At 42.1% G+C, this 18289-nt stretch overlaps 1 protein-coding gene across 4 annotated transcripts in view; it reads right to left on the reverse strand.

Annotated features, from left to right (window-relative positions):
* The window catches only part of cbwd (COBW domain containing), a 63015-nt gene that overhangs the window by 40817 nt on the left and 3909 nt on the right, over nt 1–18289 (reverse strand). For 3 of the 4 annotated variants that reach the window (XM_043718168.1, XM_043718160.1, XM_043718151.1), the window contains exons 2-5: nt 11919–12072; nt 9687–9773; nt 8748–8844; nt 4856–4947 (exon numbers count right to left, since the gene is read on the reverse strand). In XM_043718168.1, coding sequence (XP_043574103.1) covers nt 4856–4947; nt 8748–8844; nt 9687–9773; nt 11919–12036 — 394 coding nt within the window. In that variant the 5' untranslated portion in view covers nt 12037–12072. Of the gene's footprint in view, nt 1–4855; nt 4948–8747; nt 8845–9686; nt 9774–11918; nt 12073–14655; nt 14745–18289 lie in introns of those variants that run through there. The other variant, XM_043718175.1, reaches the window with a different exon arrangement.

The raw sequence follows: 18289 nt of genomic DNA on the forward strand, positions 1-18289 counted from the left end.
CTTGACATGAGGATTCAATTATCCCCTTAATCTTTTGTTCAGATCAGAAGAGAGGTCAATGATGCTCTGATTTTCCCAGTAGTACACAGTATTTTTATATATTTCATGTTATAATAATCACACATGTGGTCACTGTGTCTTCCCCCTTCTTTTATACATCAAATATTGTGAAACACCTAATCAATGATAGACAGTCCTAAAGACAGCCCGAAGTTCCACATGATCTCATGATGTTTGACACACATTGTAATCACCAGGCCTTGGCATCTTTCAATGCATCCTATTAATTTGCATCCAAAGTTACAGGCTATACTCCTTCCAGATTTGCTTATCTCGACAGGCCAACTGCATTCTATTATCCATTGTATTCATTGATATTTCTATCAAATTCTGTTACCCATGCTACATTTAGCACTGTCCTCATTATAAGAGATACAAAAGGAAGTTGGTTCTTACTAACTGTTATGAGATTCATAGTTTTAGTTCTACTATAAAGTCAGTTAAAATCTCATATCTACCCCTACTGTTAGCATTCTTTAACTAATGAGTTGTGAGCAATTTGTTTCTTACTGAGTGGACCAGGGACCCCATCTTTATCCTCATGTGTCTCAGGCCACATCATGTCTCCTCGCCATCTGTGCGTTTGGTTCATTTCTTCACTTTAATGATAAGGGAGCTGCTTCACTGTTGGAGATGGGTTAGCTTTCATATTTTTATTTGAATCTTTTCCACTAATGCTTTTAGTGATTCTGCATACATGTACATCTAGAGGTACAATAATTTATGATTATCTGAAGAGTCTTTAACTAGAACTAATTACTGTGACATGTTGTTTTTGCAGCTGCATCCTGAGCCATACTGATCACATCCTGTCTTTTGAGAACAGAATTACTGCTGTTGCCCAGACTAACTCTTTCCACCTAATGGAATAACTTCATTTTCACTGATAACACTGAAACTCAAATACATTCACAGTTTGAAGAACTTGTTTGATCTCTTAAACGTTTACAAACCACAATCCCTTGAATTCATCTGTGTTTGATATTGTGGGAGCTTGCTTTTCCCTTCAATGCTTGTTACAAGTTTTCAAGCTGTCTGTCCTTGGACATTTCTTATCAAACTGTCTCTAATAGACTTCTTGTAGCTGCTGTTTCTGCAGAACTCCCTTTTACCTTGGAATAGCACCTGCTCAAGAGTACCACTGGGTCACTTAAATGCTGGATCAGGCTTTTAATTCTGTTTAACCATTGCCAATCAAAGTTATGGGCAGCCTTTACACATGAGAATCCTGTTATCCCTCAGAACTCTCTGACTCTGAATAAGACATTCCTGATGAAGGGCTTATGCCAGAAACGTCAACTTTCCTGCTCCTTGGATGCTGACTGACCTGCTGTGCTTTTCCAGCGCCACACTTTTTGACTCTGATCTCCAGCTGTAAATCGGAAACAAAAACTGAAGTTGCTGGAAAAGCTCAGCAGGTCTGACAGCATCTGTGGAGAGAAATCAGAGTTAACGCTTCGGGTCAGACAGGTGGATGTGCCACACTGCCCGCTTCTCCTGACCACACTTTGTTTTTGGTTCTTTCACAGGATGTGGGCATCACTTGCTAGGCCTGCATTTCGAGCCCCTTCCTAACTGCCCCGGGAAGATGAAGGGGAGTTGATTTCTTGTGCGGCTGTGGTTCATGGTTTGCAGGAACTTCAAAACCTGTCAGTGAGGACCACAATGATGACCCAGTGACAGTGCAGGAACAACTATGCAGCAAATACCATTTGGTGGTTTTATACGGAACATGCACAAGGTGGTGTTCCCATCTACAGGTAGATCTTCTACCTTGAAAATCAGTGATTGCGTTTTTATACAAACCCGTGTTATACAAAAACCATGCTTTAGAAACAGAACTTAAGTGTTGGCAATGTAATCACATTACAACCAACAAACATTTTAAAAGGTCGCAATTTAGAAACAGTGACCCCAATTTGTCAATCGCATTACAGCGAATTTGCATTAATATAACCCACTTTATAGCGGAACGATCTGCGTTTGCTGTCCTGTATGCAGTGAGCGATGGTAACAGGTTTGGGAGATGCTGTTGAAGGTGATTGAGTACATCTTGTAAATGGTACATGGTACAGTCACAGTGTGTCAGGGGTGGAGGGAGTAAATGTAAAAGGTAGTGGCTGAGCTGCAAATTGAGCAGGTTGCTTGGCCCAGGGTGACTTTACATTTCTTGAGTGCAGTAGGGGTTGCCCTCATCCAGGTAAATGGGGTGTATTCCTTCACACTCTCGACTTGTGCCTTGTAGATGGTAGACAAGGGAGTCAGGAGGTGATTTGCATTGCAGTTCAGACTCTGTTCAACGGTAACCTTCAGGATCTTGATAGTGGCAGAATTCATCATTGGTAATGTCATTAAATGTGAGGGGGCAATGGTTAAAGTCTATTTGTTGCAGATATTGATTGATATTAGCCAATGTTGCCACTTATCAGCCAAAGCTCTGATGTTATTCAGACCTTGCAGCTTCATGGATGATGTTGAACATTGTACTGTCAGCAAACATCTCCACTTCTGACCTCATGATAGGGCGGGGGCAGGGCGGGGAAGATGACCACCACAGAAACCTCTCCATTACAATGATGGGGCAGCCAGCCATGGGGAAAATTAGTTCCTGTCTGAACTCGACATGAGTGAAATTTGGAAGATAGCGAAAAGTACGAATTCCAAATTATTATTCTGGAAAGGAAGAAAAGCTTTGCAGCAAAATGAAATTCAGGTGTCATTGTTTAAAGAAGAAAACATGTGAAAATACATGACTTCTGCGCAGTTCAACTGACTCCTGATTGTTACTTGCCTGAGAGCATTAGGGAATGTTACTGGGATGATTTCCTTTGCCCATAATTACACTGGTTGCAAAAACAGCACAAATCAGGATATTTTCATAACTTTCACAACTACAGTTAAGTAAATATGACGTGGAGACTGACACAAGATTGGCGCTGTTAAAGTGATTAAAATAAAATTAATTCAGCTGGAATTTGGGATTTTTCTCAGTATTGTTCAGCACTGCAGTCACCTCACAACACATAACATCCAGCCACGTCTTCCAATACAGTAAAGTCAGTTATAATCACGCTCCTGAAAAGTCTAAGTTTTAAATGAAACAACTTTAAGTGAATCAGATATTTTGATTAAAACCAGCATAAAGGTAATAGTTAGGTTCTGTCAAAACTTTCTGATCAGAAAGGCATTAAGACATTGTATGGTGAAGTGTTTTGTATTGATTAGCAAATTTTAAAAGTGAAATGTAGTGACTTTTTATTTGTCTCCTACTCATCAACAATCCCTAATTCCAAACCTCCCAATTACCAGATATTCTGCTCCCTCTTTCCTGCTGTTACCATCCATAATCTCTGCCACCTCTCAACTCTCGCTCTCACTGCCAACCATCCGGGTTCATGGCATCGGCCACTCCATGGACATCTCTCTCAGTGCTGACCTCCTGACCTTTGCTGTTCCCTCATCCTCCCTCCTCCTGAATCTTCCTCACTGAACCTCTCACTCAAATCTCTACTGACCCTCGGTGTGTGAGGGGGCAGTGGGGGTGAGCAGATAAAAGCAGGAGAACAGCAGCAAGGACAGACAGGAGGCAAAGTGTGAACTATAGGGTGGTCAGTGAGAATAAAACACAACAGCAGTTTATTGTCACGTGTATTTTTACAAGAAAAATACAGTGAAAAGTTTTATAAGTCACCACACCACAGCGCCTAAATTAATGACAGAAGTCATAAATAAGAGGAAAGATAAAAGTCAAAGTTCATCAAAGTTCAATTAACGGCTCCTTGGCTTTGGGGTACGCTGGAAAACTGGAATGAGACCTCCACACTGGACCAGACCTCCAGACTGGGAGACCGTCCTACCAGGCACCAGCCCTTTACTGTTGTTCCAGGCCAATGGAAGCCGCCTCATCAGTGGATCTGGGCTGGGAGAAGACACTTTCAGCCAAAGTCATTAAAAGAAGGTTTGGTACCATTATAAATGGAAACATTAAAACAAGCATAGAAAGAAAATAGAAAGTAAAGCGGACAGCGTAGACAGTCTCCTGGTCTGAAGAGCCCACATGTTATATTGCTACTCTGCCGCCATCTTAGATAAAGTGAAGACAATGAGTTGAAGGGTCTGGGAGTGAGCAAGGTTGATTGGCTCTCACGGCCCCTCACCAGACCAATAGAAAACAAAACTCAAGACAATAAACAAGAATACATATAACCAATGTTAAAGTGAAACCAAATAAAACAAGGTAATTAAAAATGAGGAGAAAGTGAGGATTGCAGACGCTGGAGAGCAAAGTCAAGAGTGTGGTGCTGAAAAAGCACAGCAGGTCAGGCAGCATCCGAGGAGCAGGAGACTGACGTCTTGAAGGGCAGAAGTGGCTGCGATGTCAGCAACTGCAGGGTGGAATGGGCTCCTTGGATGCTGCCTGACCTGCTGTGCTTTTCCAGTATCACACACTCGACAATTTAAAATGGGGACTTGGTGTGGAATATTTTACGTTCATCAATTCGGTGACAAATGCATTCCATGCGGCCTGCATTTATGACAACACTACCTGCTGAAGTTTTTTCTGCTAGAAGTTCTTTTGAACGGATGTGAGCAAAACTCAGATAACATTTGACAATTAGGTAAATGAAATGTAGATGCTAAATCCACATAAAAAAATACTGCAGTCACATAACAAAGCATTTAATTTGTCCAACCCTGTGAATGTGGGAATAAATTAGTGGCCATGATTCCAAACAAAGATGTGTGAACTGAATCAGCTGATAGCTTTTATATTCTTGTTTTATTGCACCATTACCTGGATCAGCCAATCCTGTAGTTTCCAGGAGTATATAGTCAAACTTGCCCTTTTTCTGCATGAGGTTTTCAATTGCTTTCAAACCATTGTCCCTGAGTAGAATAATAGATGTTGAAAAACATTCACTACTGATCACAATTCTTCAAACACTTGCACATATTAGAATTGTTTGTCAATAATATTTATAAATAAATCTAAACAAAAACACAAGTAATGTTAAATAACTGCAAGTGAATGCTGTTTTGCTTCCCAAACTCATTTGATATAAAACATTCGTCCCAACTTCTAAATGCTACCCCCCGATGTAAACTGGATGAGTGGGCTGTTAAAATGGCTGTCAGTCCCTTGACAGACTTGGCTTGCTTGAAACATGTCCCCATTTTAACTTGCTCTTTCCAGCAGGCAAGCAGAACGTATTCAGGAAGGAAATGGGGTCCTGTTTTAAATACGCAGATCAAGTCAAATACTTCTGGGAGGGAGGTAATCCAATGTGACACAGAGATCTTATCAGCCTCTATGTTCATAACGTGCCCATGTTCCTTAATTCATTGTACAATCTCCCGCATCACTCCAAGCTCCCAGTTAATATCTTAGAAGCATACAACACAAATGCAGACTGTGCAGGCCACTATGTCTCTGTTCATTTCTTAGTAGAGCTGTTCACTTACTTCCACTTTCACACGCTTTTCATAAAACCCTGTATATTTCTCTCTCTGTTCTGTAACTCATTAATTCCCTTTTGAAAGTCATTATCAAATCTACATCCACTATCCCTTCAGGTGGGCCACAACACTGCAATGGACAAAAAGACCATCCATATCATCTACGGTTCCTTTGCTAAACACCTTGAATTTGACTCCTTTGGTTACTAAATCAACAACAGTATCACTTTGCTTAATCAAAACCCTCTGAACTAACGATCTGAGACTCATTAATTGTGTCTGCATGATGTGGGAGCTGGTGGACCCCATTGTGGTTCATAGTGACCACATCTGTCAATCCTTGAGGAACTCCCGGCTCAGAGTTGATGAACTGGAATCTGAGCGTCAAACACAGTGACACATCAGGGAGGGGCAGAGTTACCTGGATGCTGTGTTTCAGGAGACAGTCACACTCCTTAGATTAATTACCTCAAATTCAGCCAGTGGTCAGGGGACAGGAGGGTGTGACTACAAGCGAGGCAGGTAGAGGGATCCCGGAAGAACAGCTGAAGGAGTCTCAGCCCTTGAGCCTGTCCAACAGGTTTGAGATTCTTGATCCCTGTGGATGAGAGTGGGGGCTGTAGGGAGGATGAGCACACTGATCATACCACCATGGTACAGGGAGCCATTCAAGAGGGGGCTGAAAAGAGAAATGTAGTTGTAATCGGGGATAGTACAGTCTCACCTGGGCTGCAGGGGAATCTGGAGTGGGAGGGGTCAGATCCAATTGTCATGGTCCACATAGGTACCAATGACATAGGCAGAAAGATGGAAGAGGTTGTACTGAAGGAATATGAGCAATTAGGGGTTAAACTAAAAGGCTGAAGCACGAAGGTACTAATCACTGGATTGCTATCTGAGCCACAAGCTAATTGGCACAGGATCAACAAGATTAAAGAGGTAAACGTGTGGCTCAAAGATTGGTGTGGGAGAAACGGGTTTGAGTTCATGGGACATTGGCCCCAGTACTGGGGAAGGAAGGAGCTGTTCCAATGGGATGGGCTCCACCTGAATCACACTGGGACCAGCGTCCTGACGAATCCCATAACTAGGCCTGTGAACTTGATTTTAAACGAAAAAGTCGTAAGTTCAGTTGCATTGAAATTATAGAAAAGGTGAGAAGCATTGCAGGTTATTCAACTTTCCAGAGAAGTTATACGACAGAGAGTTTGGAAAGGGTCTGGAATATAACTTCAAGCACAGCAGGACAACTATGACAAGGGGGGCAGTTAATGCAGGACTGAGGGTGTTGTACTTAGATACACACAGTTTGTGAAACAAGGTAGATGAGCTTGCAGTACAGATTGAAATTGGCCAGTACAATGTTGTGGGTATCGCAGAGACATGGCTACAAGGGCATCAAGGCTGGGCACTAAATATCCAAGGATACACATCATATCGAAAGGGCTGCCTTGTTAGAAAGAAGTGAAATTAAATCGATATCAATAAGTGATATAGAGTCAGAAGGTGTAGAATCTGTGTGGGGGAGTTGAGGGACGGCAAAGGAGAAAAGACCAGTTGGGGAGGGATGAAACTTTATAGAATCCAGAGAGGACTGGAAAGAGTGGATGTGGTGAAGGTGTTTCCACAAGTAGAGACATGGATTCAAAGGCACAGCCTCAGAGTGAAGGAACAACCCTTTAAAACAGAGATGAGGAGAATTTCTTCAGCCAGAGGATAGTGACTCTGTGGAACTCATTGACACATAGGGCTGTGGAGGCCAAGTCATTGAGCGTATTGAAGACAGAAATAGGTTCTTGACTGGTAAGGAAATCAAAGGTTACAGGAGAAGGGAGAAGAATGAGGTTGAGAAATATATCAGCCATGATCAAATGGCTAATGGGCTGAATTGCCTAATTCCTTTCCTATATCTTATGGTTTATGATTTGAAAGGTGTTGTCAAAACAGGCCTGGCAAATTACTGACTGCATTTGGTAGGTGGGACCCACTGTTGTTACAACATGATAAAGGTACAGCAGTGAGGGTTTCCAAATGGAAATCAAGCAGTTTGCTTTTTCTTGAATGATGTTGGGTTTCTTTAGTCCTGTTGGAGCAGCACTGATCCAGCAAGCATTCTGTTCCACATCTGATGCTGGAAAAACTTTTGGGAGTCACAAATTACTCAGATAATAAAAAAACTAAGTGGTGCTGATGCTGAAACAATCAAAAAAGCACAGGAATTGCTGGAGAAACTCAGCAGGTCCAGCAGTATCTTTGTAGAGAAACAGAGTTTAACATTTTGAGTCCAGTGACCTTTCATTATATCATCGAAAAACATAGAACATCCAGTCCTCGCCGTGCTCTTGTAACCAGAGCATTAATGTGGCTCACATGGACCTCTTGTGCCTTATTAATGCTAATTAATTAATTAATCTTATTGATTAAAAATATCCAAATGTGATTCATCCAGTTTGCCAATGATAATGCCCTGAACGATGATGCTAAAGGATTCCATGATGGAAGTGTCTTTGAATATCAAGGGTAGATCGTTCAACTTTGTCTTGTTGGAGATGGTCCTTTCTAAGAGTTCTGAAGCATCACATGCAACTTAAGTGTTTTAATTCATTTTTGTCTCTCCACAGATACCACTAGATCTGCTCAATATTTCCAGCACTTCTGTTTTTATCCTTTTTTTTTTAGGTGAGGTGATGGCTTAATGGCATTATCGCTGGGCTATTCATCCAGAGTCCCAGATAATGTTCTGGGCACCCAGGCTCAAATCCTGCCACAGCAGATAGTGGAATTTGAATCCATTGTCAATTGTTAGAAAAATCCATCTGGGTCACTAATGTCCTTGGGGAAGGAAACTGCCATCTTTACCTGGTCTGTCCTACATGTGACTCCAGACCCACAGCAATGTGGTTAACTCTTAACTGCTCTCTGGGCAATTAGAGATGGGTAATAAATGCTGGCCTGGCCAGTGCTGCCCCACATCCCATAAGTGAATTATACATAAACTCTCTTCCTGACAGTACTGTGACAGCATTGACAGCCCATGAAATGCAGTGGTTCAAGAGGCAGCTCACCCACACCTATTCAAGGGAAATGGAAATGGGTAATGTCCTGGCCCTACCAGTAATACTCACTCCCAGTGAAGCTTTCTTTTAAATATAGAATTGAAGAGGTCGGCTTTTTTCTGTAAAGATTAATAGGTGTATCCTGAAGGTTTAACCAAGTTAAAAATTACTTACTTCACTGAACAACAAAGACATCCATTCCGTAACTCCAACCATTCCTCATAAAGTTCTCCTGCATGGCTTACAGCCAGTGATTTCTCTAGTGCACTCCCTACAACAGATCATTTGGAATGATCTTATTAGTAAACAAACTGCACTATGATTAAGGCAATGCAAGTTCTTAAAACAATGAATGATAAAACATAACTTTTACTATTCACCACTTTTCTGCCCAGGATCTGAAGGACTTTGGAACCCAGGGATTTTCAAAGACCACTATTTATCTCCACATCTCAAAACATTTTCCTTTCACTCCAATCATCTACTTCCTGGTTAAGATCATGTCAACTCTTTTTTCTAATCAACCTGCTCAAAGATGTTGTTACACACAGGTGGGAGTGGAACCCAAGCCTCTTGGTTCAGGGGTAGGGACACCACCACTGCTCCTCAAGAGTCCTCTTAAGATTGTGTTAAAATGAACATTGTTCATCATATCCACCTGAACTACCAATATACTTTGCAAAAACAGGCGTAATGTAGCAAAACAAATTATACCAACTGGCAAAAAAAAAATCCTTTCTGCCTGTTCTTCATTTTTTGGGGACTCCAGAACTAGGGGCAGAGTCTGAGAATCAGGGTCAGGCCATTCCAGAGGAAATGTTAGGAAGCAGTTTGACACACAAAGAGTGGGAGAGGTTTGGAACTCTCTTCCATAAACAGCAGTGGATGCTGGATCAGCTGTTAATCTTAGATCTGTCTGAAGTAAATTTTTGTTAAGCACAGAAATTAAAGGGATATGGGCCAAAGCCAGGTCTATGGAGTTAGGCCACAGATCAGCCATGATCTCATTGATTGGTGGAACAGCTCAAAGGCTGAATGGCCTCCTCCTGTTCCTGTGATCCTAAGTCTGTCTATCCAATGCCATCTTGTTCACGTATTCAGAACATCACTTACCTTCACCAAACTCATTAAGAATGACTGCAATTCTCTTATTGTGTTGTTCCGTTAGAATGTAATTCAGAAGAGTTGTTTTCCCAGCACCTGTCAAAACATAAATTCTACATTCAGGTTTTTTCAAAGGAACAAAACAATGTTTCAGAAGGGAAATACTCATGTTCTACAGCATCCCTTTTTTGATCATATCTCCCACAGCTAGCAACATATGTATTAATTATTCTACATTACATTGAGACTGAATTCAGAAGACTTGAAGAAGACTTTTACGCACCGATAATCTCCATGTTTATCATTTATACTCAATTGAAAAAATCGACACTTCCATTATTAGCTGTTCTTGAATTCTTACCAACAGAGAATGGATGTTCTGGAATCACAGAATCCCTACAGTGTCAAAGCAGGCCATTCAGCCCATCGAGTCCACACCAACCCTCCGAACAGCATCCCTCCCAATAGTATGAGTGGAGTGTCGACAGACACTATCTCTCTGCCTTAATTAATCAGTTGTCAGGCCATCCCTGCACTTGTTATTCAGCCTGTCGACACTCCACTCACATCATCTGTTGACACTCTTAGAATTATCTTGCCATTATCTCTCTGCCTACATATTCTGTCCCTGTGAGCTTCCCGCCACTTCACCTGATGACGGAGCAGTGCTCTAAAAGCTTGTGATTTTAAATGAACCTGTTGGACTATAACCTGGTGTCGTGTGACTTCTGGCTCTGTCCACCCCAGTCCAACACCAACACCTCCACATCAACATTCTGTAAGTTATAAATGCTGCAGGAGGAAATAGTATAAAAGAATAAAATCACAGATGACAAACAGAAAGACAGGCAGTTCAGCACAACTGGCTGAAATTCTCTTCTGTAGAAAATCTTAGTAATAGCTGAGTATAATCTGCTCACTTAAACCTCCAAGTCTTTTGCACTGGGTTTCAAACTGGTTAATAGCTCATAAACAAGACTATAGACTTTATCTTTACTGTAAAAATACATTGCCAACAATGGCAATAGCATTGGCTAAAGCTGCTTCTTTCTCTCCTTTCAATCATACAGAGTACTCTCTAATCTTATCAGAAAAAGAATACACATCCATCTAGTATATCAACATCCTACCCTGTTCCCTGACCGACATCACTGTCTCAGGCTTGCTGCAATGTTCCAGCGAAACTCAGCACATGCTGAAGGGACAGCTTCTCATTTTCCACTTGGGGACCGTGCAGCTACCTGGACTCAATATTGAATTCAACTATTGTAGAGCTGGAGCACCTTCTCTCACATCCATACCCAACCCCCACAATACCAGGCCTTGTCATTACATCCTTTTCAACTGATGAAGGACTTTTTGCCCAAAACGTCAATTTTCCTGCTCCTCGGATGCTGCCTGACCTGCTGTGCTTTTCCAGCACCACACTAATCTAGACCCTTGTCATCACAAGGACCGCTACCACACACGGCCCATTGTCAGTTATTGATAGGCCCCATGAGCAGCTATTCATTCTCCCAGACCGATCTTGACTCATTCCGTTGTCTGTCCAACTGTTTTCCTCTCTCTTTGGATTCCATATCTACCTGTTGTTTATTCTTCCCCCTCCCCATCTTCTGCATCAATACCAACCCTTTCCTCGCTAACATCAGTTCTGAAGAAGGATCACTGGACCCAAAATATTAATTCTGATTTCTCTCCACATGGGCTTTTCCAGCAATTACTGTTTTAGTTTCTAGTATCCATTACCTGATTATTATTACCTAATGAGTGTCATGTTTACTTTGCTTTTAGTAAAGAGGACTCACTCTCTCTCTTTCACTTACATCCATATTACACCTCTTTTTCTTTCTCATCACCATTAACAACCCCTATGTCTTTTTACACTGGACTTCGACATCATCTGTCCCCTTGCCTCACTTCCCCTTAGTCAAAAGTATTTTAAAAACTTTTCCAACATCCTTTTCAATTGTGAAGAGTCATACCACAGTTGAAGAATTAACTCTGTTTCTCTCTCAGATGCTGCCAGACCCGCTGAGTTTCTCCAGCAATTTCTGTGTTTATTTCAAATCTCTAGCAACCGCTGTATTTTGCTTTTACTTGACTGTTGTATTCTCCATGTTATCTGAAATTTCAAATTTTGTTTCAATTTCCTTAGACTCTCACGTGCTTTGTGATGGAGCTATAATCACAGAGGAATACAGCTTATACAACCCCCAGAATTACCTAAACAATACTTGCCTAAATATCCAGTTATGATTGTCACTGGGATCCGCGCACTCCCCAAATTGGAATCTGTTTCAATTGGGATCAGTTTGGGGCATTCTTCTTCATCTTCTTCCAGAGGTACATCAGCCATGCTTTCCACAGTGAATCAATAAACACTCAATAAAACCTGAGGTAATTCAACACAAACGTGAATTATAACAAGATAAAACAAATCAGATTTTAGTCATGACAAAGTAAGACAATTGAAATGTATTGAAGTTTGCCTTTGTGTTTGTAAAACTTCAAGAAGATACAACTTGTTATCTTGCTTTTTCCACTCTCTTTTCATAACACTAATTGTTCTGCATCACAGGCACTAAACACCCCGCAGCAAATAGTACAAATAGTCATTTTTCATGAGTTAAGCCAGACAATAAGTGGTTGGAAAATATTCAACCATGCTGACCTCACAGCTTGTTTTTTGTGCGACCTTTGGTGGAACAAAATATTCCAAGGTTATTTGCCATTATGTTTTTCATTGCAGCATCACTTAATGACTCTGGTCTTCCATCTGACCACAAACCTGCCCTATTGTTACATCTCCCTCCTCCTTAGCCCTGCTTCTATACTTGTTTAAAACCTGCAGCATCTTTTTCCAGTTCCAATGAAAAGGTATCCACCTTAAACAATAACTCTGTTTTTCCCTCTACAGATGCTGCTAGATCTACTGAATATGCCCAGCATTTTCTGTTTGTATTCTTCATCCTGCTGATGTTGCTGTATTTTGACGTTTGCAAATCTTCACGCCAGCAAATTCAAAAACACAAATAAAATACTGGCGGGTTCTGGAAGAGTGAACCGGAAATTTCAGAAAGAGCAAAGCAACTCTGACGGAGAACCTTGAAAGCCCAACAGTAAGTCAGACCAAACAGAGCAACAAAGTGGAGAAAGGAGGAGGTGGGTCACAGGGAGAATACCGACAAGTTTGAATCCTGGATGACTAGGGACAGCCAGGGGTGGAAAGGAGAGTATTGAGGGAAGTCAAACTCCAGGGCACTATTTCAGGTTCCAAACGATAGCTGTAAAGAGCTTACCTCTTGATTGTAGACTGAAATGGGAAAGAGGCTGTTTTAAAACCAAGGACTGTGGAAGGGATTGCTGGACTTTTTAAAAGTAAGTATTTACTGTGAGTGCAGTTTACACAGTAAACAAGCCATTTATTTACAACTTGTCATCCCTCTAAAGACCAATGACAAAACTTTTCTTTCGGGGAATAACCTGTTCATTGCCATCCATTACAAGGGCACCGGCCCCCTAACCTAGCTACCTTCACTAGAGCTCATTACACCTCACATCTGCAAGGACTCCATCCCATTCTCCCAGCTCCTTCGCCTACATTATATCTGTTTGGATGTGCCAACTTCCAGACACGGCTTCCACCTACAATAACCATGGGTTCCCACCCACTGTGACTGACAGGGACCCTCAACTGCATCCGACCTACCATCTGTGCTTCCAGCTCTACGCCTTCCCATCTCTGACAACAGCGTGATCAGGTCCCCCTTGTTCTCATTTTCATCCCACCAGCCTCCGCATTCAAATCATCATTCTGACCATTTCAAACAACTCCAGCAGAACGCCACCACCGAACACATCTTCCTGTCACACCCCGCCCTCTTGCATTTTGCAGGAATTATTCTCTATGGGACATCTTAGTCCATTCCACAACCACCCACGGCACCTTCCCATGTAACTACACAAGGTCAACACCTGCCCCTTACCCTCCTCCCTGCTCACTATCCAAGGGCCTAAACTGTCTTTCCAGGTGGGAGGAAACCAGAGCGCCCGGAGGAAACCCACGCAGACACGTTAGAGGAGTTTGAAACAAAAATTAGAGTTTTAACTAAAGCAGCAATACGTTGACAGTCCATAACAGTTGACCTGTGGTTAGATTGCCTTTATTTTAAATAAGTACTAATTTGTGTTCAGTACTGTATAAAAGCCAAGCCCATACTATCTATCCACCTGAGTCTTAACAGACAGGTAAATTAGTGAATTTTGTATGCTTTTATAAAATCTTTAGCTTTTACGATGACTATGGGAACAGTGAAGCTGGAATTCCATCACACTATCCCAGTGAGGTGTGACACAGCAAAGCAATGCATCGGTGTTTAACTTGTGCAAAATTTAGAACTGATCCTGATAGGATTAATAAATTGCAGAATTAAAACAAAAATTTAATTATTGCCATGAGATAACTAAGCAGAATATATTTTTAATGAAGCGAATGATTAAAATAATGACAAATATTAACTAATTTCTATCATATTTTTAATCAGATTTTATAGCATTATTTTATAAAGGGGTGCTGGGGAGTGTTGCTGAACAAAGAGACCTTGGTGTGCAGGTTCATAGCTCCTTAATAGTGGAGTTGCAGGTAAGTAGGACAGTGAAATAGGCATTTAGTATGCTTTCCTTTATTAGTCAGAGCATTGAGTATAGGAGTTGGGATATTACATTGCATTAAATACGTACACAACTATGTGATGCAGGAGAACCTAATATGTAAATGGCCCAACAGTTACCAATCCACTTAATCAACAGAATTCTTAAAATCTCTCCAATCCGGGTGTTGGAGGCACAATATATTCATATAATATTTTAACACTATATTCTCCAGAGCAGGATCCATCACTGAAACCCTGACTGCATTTACGGGCATTAAAGAAAATAACGATGACATTTGTGAAGCAGAATTCAGCCTTCTCACCTTGTCTCAAAACAACCTTCGTGATCTGTACAAAACACAGCTGAACTGTCAGCGTTATGTTCAGTATTCAACCGATCTGCTAAGAAAGTTGAGAACTCTAAACACCTTAAAATCAAGCAGCAAAACTATCATAGCAATGCAGTATCACAGAACTTTTTTTGCAAAAAAGTCTGGTTTTGCTTACCAGACAAAACAAACAAAATCACTAATATAAGGCCAGTCTACTTAAAGAACAGATTCCACAAGCCACATCCTGCAATCTTAATCCATATTGCGTTTATGTTGAATGTAAAATTTATTCACTAAAAGGGCAGGAAAGGAAAGAGATGAAGAACACCCCTAGCAGACTATGAAATGAAGATTTAATTGAATGGCAGTTTCCCACCTGAACTGAGGAAACTAGATGGCTATGCCACTAATAGGTTTGATTGACTGGTATATTGTTACATGTACTGAGATATCATGAAAAGGTGCAGTCGCCTAACATTGCCCTTTTGGCCACTCGGGTGTTTCCTTTCTTCCTGGTGGTGGAATATAAATAAAGATTTACACACTCGTTCTTCACTCTGTCCTACACCTGCACACAAACAACATGGGTGCTGGGGAATACATAAGCACTACCGCTGTTAGGCAGTAGTGTGGGGCTTATTTAAAATAAACAAAAGTGTTGTCTTACGTACTATACAGGCAGATCATACCAAACAAAGTGCATCAGGGTAACAGAACAGAGTGCAGAGTACAGTGTCCCAGCCACAGAGAGAGAGAGATCAGAATTAACATCTGAGAGGTCCATTTATGAGTCTGATAACAGAGGGAAAGAAGCTGCTCTTGAATCTGTTCATTCATGTTTTCACACTTTTGTATCTTTTGCTCGACGCAAGAGGGTGGAAGACAGTATAACTGGGGTGGGAGGGGTCTCTGATTATGATGAGAGTATAACCGAGGTGGGAGGGGTCTCTGATTATGAAGACAGTATTACCGGGTTGGGAGGGGTCTCTGATTATGAAGAGAGTATAACTGGGATGGGAGGGGTCTCTTTCCCGAGATAACAGGAAGTACAGATGGAGTCAATGGAAGGAAGGGCTGGTTTGTGTGATGGACCAGGCTGTGGTCATGACTCTCTGTAATTTCTTGCAGTCTTTGGAACAGCAGTTGCCATACAAGTTGAGATGCATAGGGATAGGATGCTTTCTATGGTGTATCTATAAAAATTGGTATGAGATCTTGTGGGCATGCTGAACTCCCTTTGTGCCATATTAATCATATTTCAACTGATTTGCACCATATGTTACTTGGAATAGACTGCCTCATTAGATTGTGCAGAAACTGCAGGTAATGACAATGCAAGACCGAAATATGGTTTTATACCATAATAATGCACTGTGGAGGAGCAACAGACTGTCAATTATCAATGAAAGGTTTGACACATGCACTAGCATAGCAATACACATTCAGCATCGTGGTGTTACAAGGTGGTTATTACTTATCATGAGAAAAAAGTGTCATAGAGCCATAGAGACGTACAGCACAGAAACAGACCCTTCGGTCCAACTTGTCCATGCTGACCAGACATCCCAACCCAATCTAATCCCACCTGCCAGCACCCGGCCCACATTCCTTCAAACCCTTCCTATTCATATACCCAACCAGATGCCTTTTAAATGTTGCAATTGTACCAGCCTCCACCACTTCCTCTGGCAGTTCATTCCATACACGTACCACCCTCTGTGTGAAACAGTTGCCCCTTAGGTCTCTTTTATATCTTGCCCCTCTCACCCTAAACCTCTGCCTTCCAATTCTGGACCACCCACTCCAGGGAAAAGACTTGTATGTTTATCCTATCCATGCCCCTCATGATTTTATGAACCTCTCTAAGGTAACCCCTCAGCCTCCGACACTCCAGGGAAAACAGTCCCAACCTATTAAACCTCTCCCAACAGCTCAAATCCTCCAACCCTGGCAACATCTTTGTAAATCTTTTCTGAACCCTTTCAAGTTTCACAACAGCCTTCCAATAAAAAAAGTCATGTTGACTGAAGCTCCTGAATTAATTTGGAATAGAATTCTCGCTGAACCTAATTTCCAATGATTCATGCTGCCCAATGAGATGCAGACACACACGCACACATATGAAGGTGTTGTGATTAATTTATTTCTAAACTGCCATTCAGGACATGCTAAGAATAATAGTCACCAAGAATTCAGACTGTGCAGCATCGACTCACTTTGCTAACTATTAGAGTTCATCTTGAAGCAGGAATCAAATGTATCAGTGTTCCCAATATTACATACAGTATTTCCAGCAATCTATCCATTAAACCAGAAGAAATAGGGATAGGAGGAGGCCATTCAGCCCCTTGAACTTGCTCCGCCTTTCAATAGAAACATGGCTGATCCGATATACCACACGTTCACATTTCAGCATTTTCCGTGTACCCCTTGAGTCCCCTCCTGATCAAGAATCTATCTCAGCCTTGATTATATACACAAATAGCCCCTCCACAGCTCTCTCTGGCAAGGAGTTCCAAAGACTCACAACCCTCTGAAACTAAATTCCTCTACATCGCAGTCTTAGGGCAGCTCAGTGGTTAGCAGTGCTGCCTCACAGTGACAGGGACCCGGTTCGATTTCTGTCTTGGGCGACTGTCTGTGTGGAGTTTGCCCATTCTCTTCGTGTCTGCGTGGATTTCCTCCCGCATTTCAAAAGATGTGCAGGTTAGGTGAATTGGCCATGCTAAACTGTCCATAGTGTTAGGTGCCTGACTCAGGGCTAAACATAAGGAAATGAGTCTGGATGGGTTACTCCTAGGAAGGTCAGTGTGGATTTGTTGGTCCGAAGGGCCTGCTTCCAAACTGTAGGGAATCTTGAATTGGCACCCCTTTCTTCTGAGACTGTACCCTCTGGTCCTAGATTATCCCATGAGGAGAAACATCCTCTCAGCATTGACCCTGTGAACCCCCTTAACAATCTGATATGTCTCAAGGGGATCCCTTCTCATTCTTTGAAACTCCAGTGAGTAGAATCCCAATCGGTTTAGCCTTTACTCAGAAGACAATCCCTGCATACCAGAGATTGTCCTAGTGAACCCTCTCTGAGCTGCCTCCAATGAAATGATATCTGTCCTTAAATAACGGACCAACACTGTTCCAGATCCCAATGCAAGATGGTGGTAGAGTAACAGGGTTGTGTGTAGGCTCTTTCCCGGGACCTCTCCACTCCCATCGGCTTTCCTGCTTTGTTTCACTTTTGCTTCTGCTCTTTTCTTTCACTTTATTTCCTTTTGGCCTTTTCTGTTCTTTTCTGTGTTGAATTAGTTGACATCAGCGGGTGTGGCAGTGAGACTGGGCCGCATGCAGAGTGAAGGATGTAGCTTCACCCGGCGATCAGGGACCGGTGACAGAGAGGCCATTCACCCGGCGATCAGAGGCCGGTGACAGAGAGACCATTCACCCGGCGATCAGAGGCCGGTGACAGAGAGACCATTCACCCGGCGATCAGAGGCCGGTGACAGAGAGACCATTCACCCGGCGATCAGAGGCCGGTGACAGAGAGACCATTCACCCGGCGATCAGAGGCCGGTGACAGAGAGACCATTCACCCGGCGATCAGAGGCCGGTGACAGAGAGACCATTC

Source organism: Chiloscyllium plagiosum, chromosome 2, assembly GCF_004010195.1.
Source record: "Chiloscyllium plagiosum isolate BGI_BamShark_2017 chromosome 2, ASM401019v2, whole genome shotgun sequence".
In the NCBI taxonomy this organism is placed as follows: domain Eukaryota; kingdom Metazoa; phylum Chordata; class Chondrichthyes; order Orectolobiformes; family Hemiscylliidae; genus Chiloscyllium; species Chiloscyllium plagiosum.